This window comes from Loa loa (genome assembly GCF_000183805.2).
Source record: "Loa loa unplaced genomic scaffold supercont3.185, whole genome shotgun sequence".
In the NCBI taxonomy this organism is placed as follows: Eukaryota; Metazoa; Nematoda; class Chromadorea; order Rhabditida; family Onchocercidae; genus Loa; species Loa loa.
The window spans coordinates 27,375-35,081 of record NW_018108365.1 but is presented as its reverse complement, the minus strand read 5'-3'; the positions used below and the strand labels follow the sequence as shown (position 1 = coordinate 35,081).

Sequence of the window (7,707 nt, the reverse complement as noted above, 5' to 3'; positions counted from 1 at the left end):
GGTGGAAATTGAAAAGCTCTCACAAGAAAAAGAAGCGATGCAACGACACTACATGATGTATTATGAGATGAGTTATGGTTTAAATGTTGAAATGCATAAACAGACCGAAATTGCCAAGCGATACAATGCTATTCTGTCACAGATTATTCCACTGCTCCCAGCCGAACATCAGCAGTCAGCTCTTGCGGCAATGGAACGTGCTAGACAAATCAGCATGGCTGAATTACATCAGGTGATCGTGCAATATTCTCATACATTATTACTTTACGTACACTTTTCGCTGTTACACATATAAATCGCATGAAATCAATTTTTGCGGTGTAGAATGAATTTTGTTAGAATTAATGCTACCGAACGATTGTGATTGAAACATAGTGTCCGATTTTCTAATCTAGCTTATTAATGTAGAAATTATTGCATGATTTTGAGAAAGGCAAAATGATTCTGATTTGGGCATTACGCATGATCTCATTAATTGGAGTCTGCACAGACACATGCTTTCGCAGATGATCTGCTTTGCACTGATTCATGTGAAACGTGCATCTAGTCGTACCTCATCTTTAAAGCATTTTAGGTTATCGGAAGCCAAGTACATGCACAGCAGCAGTTAGCAATGCTTCCTGGTATGGGTATGGCTGCTCCCATGAGCCTGGCAGCTCAAGGTCCTTTTCATCCTATTGCTGCTGTTGCAGCCGCAGCGGTTGGGATGGGAGCTAAGCCAGAAGAAAAGAATGATGATCGTAATTCCAGCAGGGCATCACGACCCCGTTCCAGTACACCGGAGACAAGTCAGAAAAGAGTAAAGGTTATTTTCAATTCCATAGGAATGGCTTACGTTCAATAATTTAGAAGTTTGTAATCTATTGTATGAAGCCCAGTGAATTTTTATTTTTGAAGGAATCCATTATTTTTTTTGATACTCTCTAAGTCTATGTTGGGTCAAGATAGCTGCCTATTTTCTAGAATGAGGGAATTTCTTGGCAGTTTCGAAAATTATCTTTGGAATCTTTCGGATTTCAAGTTTCGATTAAGCCTTATTTTTTCTAGGTCGAATCAGAAGACGGTGATGGTGATCTGGAGATCGATGTGCAAAATGATGATCCCTCAGTAACAAACGGTGTGAATTTGAAAAAAGATGGGCGAGAAAGTACTCATTCCGTGTCATCCGGCGATTCGACACCTGGCAAAGCACGAATTTCGAATGCCCTCACATCAGCCGATGCTATTGCGTCGATGGCTTCATCAGTGCTTGGCAATCCAGCACTGGCTTCTTTTGCTGGACGAGCCGCTTTACCCGCAATGTTGGATCCACATGCACAAGCTCGTTTCATGGCTGGAATGAGTCAGGCTGGAGCGATTTCAAACGGAAAGCCTGCCTACAGTTACAAAACAACAGAAAGCGGGCAACTGCAACCAGTAGCATTTCCACAGGATGCTTTAATGGGGCCAGGTATACCGCGTATGGCACGAAAGGTTCATGATTTGCAACACGGAGAAGTGGTTTGCGCGGTAACAATCTCACACCAAAATCGGCATGTTTATACAGGTGGTAAAGGTTGTGTGAAGGTTTGCTTTTGCCTTGTTTATTTGGTTTGTAGTGCTTCTTGAAACTTCTTGATTACTTTATCTTTATAATAACAATATCCTCGAAGTTTGGGATGTTCAAAATATTCTGGTGTATTTACATATTAAAAAAATCTAAATCTGCATTGTGAAGTCCTTGTTCACTGTCATCTATTCCAAGGAAAGACTTTTTACATTTTTATAACTCAAACTAGTGGTATAGTCAAGCTTATTTTTCTCCCTTCTTTGAGTATATTTTCTGAAGATATTTATGATTCTTGGGCTACAGTGGTATAACTATGTTTCCCATCGTTTATTCATCCTGCGATCTTGTGGTGGCAGCTGAGAGTTAATTCTGATGTGGCGTATTTAGTATGATTAGTTATGATTACTGAAATATGTAATTGTAGATATGGGATATATCCAGAGCGGAAACGTCGAAAAATGCGATCTCAACATTAGAGTGCCTCAAAGACAATTACATTCGTTCGTGCAAATTGTTCAATGATGGTTCCACCTTGATTGTTGGAGGCGAAGCACAAACAATTACTGTCTGGGATCTGATGGTGTGTATGTGTATCATTTAAATATTTGTATGATATATTTTACTTTAATGGTGCAGTTTTTGATATGTCAGTTTCTAGAAGGAGAAATCTCACTGGCAGTATCATAAGGAATTGGTTTGAAAGGTCGTTATTTCTCACTCATATGATCATTCAAATGATAATTTTGTTATTACAGTATACATTGTGAGGGTAATTTACCCTGACACATGCATTTTATCGAACTTGTTTCAATGTTTTAGACGGAAAAAGTAAAAATAGAACTTGATAGTGAAGCACAAGCGTGCTATGCCTTAGCGATTTCGCCAGACAACAAACTGTGCTTTTCATGCTCGGCAGATGGGAAAATTATTATTTGGGATCTCGATAGCAAAAAAATGGTAATTGTTTCCACATACATTTTAAATCGTCAGGGACGGTGCTGATGCTTTTTCTTGTTCGTTTTCCTAAATCTCATTTGTTCGTTTATTTCCTTGCGTCTTTATCTGTCGTTTATCATTCTCAAATTTTCGTTTATCAGGTGCATTGCTTACCCGGACATCAAGATGGTGCCAGTTGTGTTGATCTTTCAAACGATGCCGTACGGTTATGGAGTGGTGGTTTAGACAATACCGTTCGTTCATGGGACTTACGTGAAAGGGTTCAGTTACAACAACATGATTTCCAGTCACAAATTTTCTCTCTCGGATGTTGTCCATGTGATGATTGGGTTGCTGTTGGCATGGAAAATAGTAATGTTGAAGTTCTTCATGTCAGTAAACCAGATAGGTCAATTTTTTCTTTTATATAATTTTACTTCCCTATGGTATTTTTTGTATTATCTTACTTCTCTATGGTATTTTTTCTATAATTTTACTTCCCTATGACGTTTTACTTTCTTATAACTCATCTTCACTTTATGATACATATCGAAATGAATGTGAAATCGACGTCACTATAGTTTTTGAGTGGTAACTTTTAATGAGTCCAGATATGTAATGCTGTGCACTAAAATGATCCGAGTTTATGAACAGACTCGTGCTTGCTTGATCAAAGAAACTCTGTAAATTATTTGAGCACAAAAAGGAAAGTTATGGATTTACTGGGGAGCTCATAAATGGCAGTATTTTTGTAGCCACTATGATTAAGATTTGCTAATTCCTCACTTCTACCATGGTGCTCCAGTGCTTGCCTAAGATAGCAAAGCCATATATGATTTTAATAAATGAAGCTACTGGAGGGCAATATGTTGCTTTTTGGTTAAGGAATTTTTCTCTTTTCTGTTTATAAATCGTAATCATTAAAAAACTTGAAAATATTGTAGGTACTCGTTGCATATGCATGACAGCTGTGTGCTATCGCTGAAGTTTGCGCATAGTGGAAAATGGTTCGTTTCAACAGGTAAAGATAACATGTTATGCGCATGGCGAACTCCCTATGGAGCATCGCTTCTCACGGCTAAAGAAAGTTCGTCGGTGCTGTCGTGCGACATATCGTTTGATGATAAATATATTGTCACCGGATCTGGTGAAAAGAAAGCTACCGTTTATGAGGTGGGTTACTGATCTCCTTACTATTTCTTGACTGTTTTTGTTGCAGTGATAAATTGTCATACTTTTATCGATAAAATATCTTTATCACTTTGTATCTATTATTCGTTTTGTCTGTCTCTGCTGTTTACATTGTCCTAAATCTGTGAAACTGTTTGAAAGGAGATCTCCCTTTCGAAAATGTATGACCCAGCGATATTTAAGCAGGGCTTCAAATAAAGAAGCCTCAAGATAGCCAGTTAATGGCTTCACCTATACTAACAAGAGTATAGCAAACGGCATCTGCGCATTAATTCCTCATATATTCTCTTGCCTTCACGCATCTGCTAGATTAATCTTTATCAAGTTCGAGTCATGCTGCATTGTACACAACTTCGGGTGAAGAGACGCAGACAAGGTACAAGACTCGAATAGAGGTTTTTCCAATGTTAAGTTTTTATCCTCCTCCAATAAATAGAATATGAAAAGAGATGATATAATAGACGAAATGCATCGAAGCAAAGATTTTCACTTTCAAACCTCACAAATTATGCTTCAGAAATGTTTTTATAGAACAGTCTTAGCTCCGATTGTCTTGAATTAAGCTGTTCGAAATCCCAGCTTCCGACTTCTATTTATTTCCATAATCCTTGGCATTGGAGGAAACTTCGACATGATAGATTGAGGAGGGCAGAAAGAACAGCTGAAAGTAATAGTAGCAAAATAAAGGAATAATGTGATCGATTTCTCTCTTCCCATCATGAACTAAATGCTCTACAGAGCCTTGGACAGCATGAATCAGCCTTTAGACCACTGAGGAATTTTTTTTCTCTTTAAGAGATTTTTATTTGGTTGCTTACTAGATGATCTGCAGGGAAGAGGAAAGATCTAGAGTGAATATAGTGTTGTGATGAAGCTTGAAACATTGCATCTCCCGCTAACATTTTTTACGTCCTTAGAAATATTTTCTCCACCTGGAAAATTAAGGAATCTTACCTTAATATCCTCACTAAGAGGTTTGCTCAGCTAAACAGAGCCGGACTTGTATTCTAAATATTCATATAATTCATCTTTTGAGTTGCTTTTGCGCCAGCATATCTTTCCACAACTTGTGCAAATCATTGTTGTCTTGGTACCGTACTTTGGAGTGAAAAAACCCTCCAGTCAATGTTCTGCATACATGCAGGAAGTGGGACAGGGACACTGACCATCACAGACTTATGGCGCAAACGCATTCCGTTTTCTTTTTTTGTCGTGATTTTGTTGTTGATATCGGGAAATCCCCTATTTTTGTAACTTCGCTTGATTTGTGTCGTAATACTTTCTAACTATTGGTCGTGAGAAGTTAGTTTCAGTATGACCCTGACTTTGTGATTGTTGGTTTCATTTCTCATTTGGTTAAAATCGCCCATCACTACTCGTTATTTTTAGTCATTGTTTCACCAATTTACTTTGTTTTACTTTGGCATGAAAACAGTTTTAATTTCCAATGAATCGCACTGCTAAATGTTTTTTCCCACCTGTTATGATATAGCTTAGCTGAATAATCATTTCTAGTTTATAAAAGCGGAGTAAAAACGCCAGGCCGCTCTTTGATTTTAGTCACAAAGCAAAGATTCATCGTGCTATTCCTTTTCTGTTATCCGATTTTTGAATTTAAAACTGAGGCAGGAGGGTAGCATATCAAAAATTGGACGAATGCAGCGTCTATGCAAGTCATCATGCATTCGAATAGATTTGTTCACAAAGGTAGCAAAACCATGCAAAACAAAAAATAAGTTGAAAACAATTTGGAGTGATAACTTCAGACTCGTGTCAATCAACGCGCATACATTACAAATGTTCCATCTTCCCAAAGTATGCGGTTCGGTTTCCATTAGGGCGTAACATGGAAAAAGTAGATGAAATAATATCCGAGGAGGAGCTGTTGATATAAAACAACGAGGATGAGCTGAGCTAATGATGCCTAAGCTACCCCATGAAAAAAGCAATAAAATGAAAAATTAGGAAACATCAGATGCTGAGAGGCTAGTAACGTGGAAAATTGGGTGGGAAGGAAGTCTCAAAGCTACAAGGCTAGAAGAGAGCAGTTTCTACCAAACAACTACGAGATTTTCTCGTCAGAGATTGGCACAGAATTTAACGGGTCTCATCAAATTTCGAAAAATACACTTTTTCGGACAAGCTTCAATGCTAGCGAGCCATTTTTAGTGATTTCGTGTCCCCTAACGTCCTCCTACATTCAGTGTGTGGTGACATGTTTTCAGATCATATGAAATGTTACAAAATTTGAATGGATTTGAATGGAATTTGAATGGGTTATCTATCCCTCTCTATGCAGAATAACGAAAGCACCTAGAGCGATCAAAACTGCGTATTTCAATTTAGGATAATCATTCATCAGGATTGTAACCATTCCAACATAAGGTACAAATCCCTTTGCTCGACCAACAACATCTTTTCGTGTTAACCAGAATTGTCCCGAAGCATATAAACCTCGGTCATCGACCTAAAAAAAAATAGTGTGATTAAAAAATATAGCATTAAACTGTTCTAAATATATGTATACGATATGAAAGCCTATATGTGTAGACAACATGATGAAAGATATCTGCTATATGGTTAGAAAAAATATTACTCAGATTTAGTATCAAGATAAAATTCTATATCCCAAACTGATTTCAATTTGAAGACTGCCTTCGTGATGTCTTCTTTAAAATGATATATGTAATTTAAATCATAAACCCCTGGAATTCTCTGATATACTGCTAAACTACAATGGTTGAATTTCGTTGATTTAGCATTCTGAAATTCGAGTTGTTTTAATTAAATCAGTACTCTTCAGAAGACAAAGGATAACGGCTTGGTAATAACCTCATATTAACGGGAGTATATAAATTGATCTATTTGAATTTTAGATTGGATTGAATTGAAATTTCCGATAAAAAGATTTCTCGACAAACCATTTCAAATCACCACCTGATTATTATCTCCTTTTGTCAAAAATTTTGTTTCTTCATTGCTTTTCTCATGCACCTTGATAACTCGATGTACAATTGGAATATCACGCCCCTCAACTTTAAATACCGTAATATCGCCAGCTCTGATCGGGTCCGAATCATCATTCGTTAGCAGCAACAAATCACCTCTACGAACTTGTGATAACTACATTATAAAATCATATCTGCATAATTAAGATTCCGTTTCATGACTTAGATAGTACAACTATTTCTTTATTAGCAAGTCTCGCTTTTTATAGATACTTGGAAAGCTGAAAAAGTAAGCTTTATTTTTGCATTCCTTTTTCCCGAAATCGTCTCAATAATTCTACAATTCTTACTTTTGCAACATAAATGGCAAATGCAATGGAAAATAGAGATTGAGGTAACCGAGGTACATGTGAGGACAGTATTAACGTTAAGTGCCAAAAAAAATCAAAATACCTATAGAATGCAGGTTCCATAGAACCCGACAACACGACTACAATGGGACTTTCGGAACCAGTAATAACCATCAAACCCTTCCAAATCATCAAGGCTGAAGAAACAATCATTGCGAAATTCAGGCCCTGATACAACAGCTGCCTCAGATTCATTCGTCTTACTTCATCGAATATTTGCAAATTCCAAACACCCATCTCCGATGTGGAATCTCCTGAAAGAGAAAACTAATATCAATACGAATACAATGATTGTAGATTGAGAGAGATTGACAGACTTACTGGAATTTTACAGATATTTATCCAGCAAAATAGCCTATTCGGACAATGACACTTTCGGATCATATCATTTTTACTGCAAGAATTAAACATACACAAGCAAAAGTAACAAAACTCAGTCATGAAAAATATACAACTTAGTGAGAATAACTGAGTTCCACTTTGTGAGACCAAAACAATAGAACAAGAAATACAATTCAAAGAATGAACTTTTCAGTTATTTGCTACAACGGGAGTCACTGCGTCATTTAGTGGATTCCACCGTTCAAATAGCATTTAACGAGGGCCACAAGTTAGGACTAAATGCATTCAATACCTTTGACACAAATAACGGAGAAGCAGTAGCTCCATATAG

General features: G+C 37.1%; 2 protein-coding genes across 3 annotated transcripts in view; one reads left to right on the top strand and one right to left on the bottom strand.

The window, feature by feature from the left end:
- The window catches only part of LOAG_18061 (groucho/TLE N-terminal Q-rich domain-containing protein), a 4,708-nt gene extending 649 nt beyond the window's left edge, over positions 1 to 4,059 (top strand). Inside the window, exons 2-7 of the mRNA XM_020450732.1 lie at positions 575 to 805; positions 1,048 to 1,566; positions 1,974 to 2,129; positions 2,369 to 2,506; positions 2,647 to 2,894; positions 3,430 to 4,059. Coding sequence (XP_020305555.1) covers positions 575 to 805; positions 1,048 to 1,566; positions 1,974 to 2,129; positions 2,369 to 2,506; positions 2,647 to 2,894; positions 3,430 to 3,670 — 1,533 coding nt within the window. The 3' untranslated portion in view covers positions 3,671 to 4,059. The remainder of the gene's footprint in view (positions 1 to 574; positions 806 to 1,047; positions 1,567 to 1,973; positions 2,130 to 2,368; positions 2,507 to 2,646; positions 2,895 to 3,429) is intronic.
- LOAG_03449 lies at positions 4,013 to 7,294 on the bottom strand. Of its 2 annotated transcripts, XM_020446323.1 has the most exons (4): positions 7,078 to 7,294; positions 6,614 to 6,782; positions 5,990 to 6,143; positions 4,013 to 4,337 (listed from the first exon to the last, which is right to left on the bottom strand). In XM_020446323.1, exons 1-4 carry the CDS (start codon positions 7,269 to 7,271, stop codon positions 4,270 to 4,272), a joined length of 585 nt encoding a protein of 194 aa, XP_020303318.1. In that variant the 5' UTR covers positions 7,272 to 7,294; the 3' UTR covers positions 4,013 to 4,269. The 2 variants fall into 2 exon arrangements, with proteins under 2 accessions (XP_020303318.1, XP_003139034.1); XM_003138986.2 differs by lacking the exon at positions 4,013 to 4,337 and having other exon boundaries at positions 5,835 to 6,143.
- Between the last annotated feature and the right edge of the window lie 413 nt (positions 7,295 to 7,707).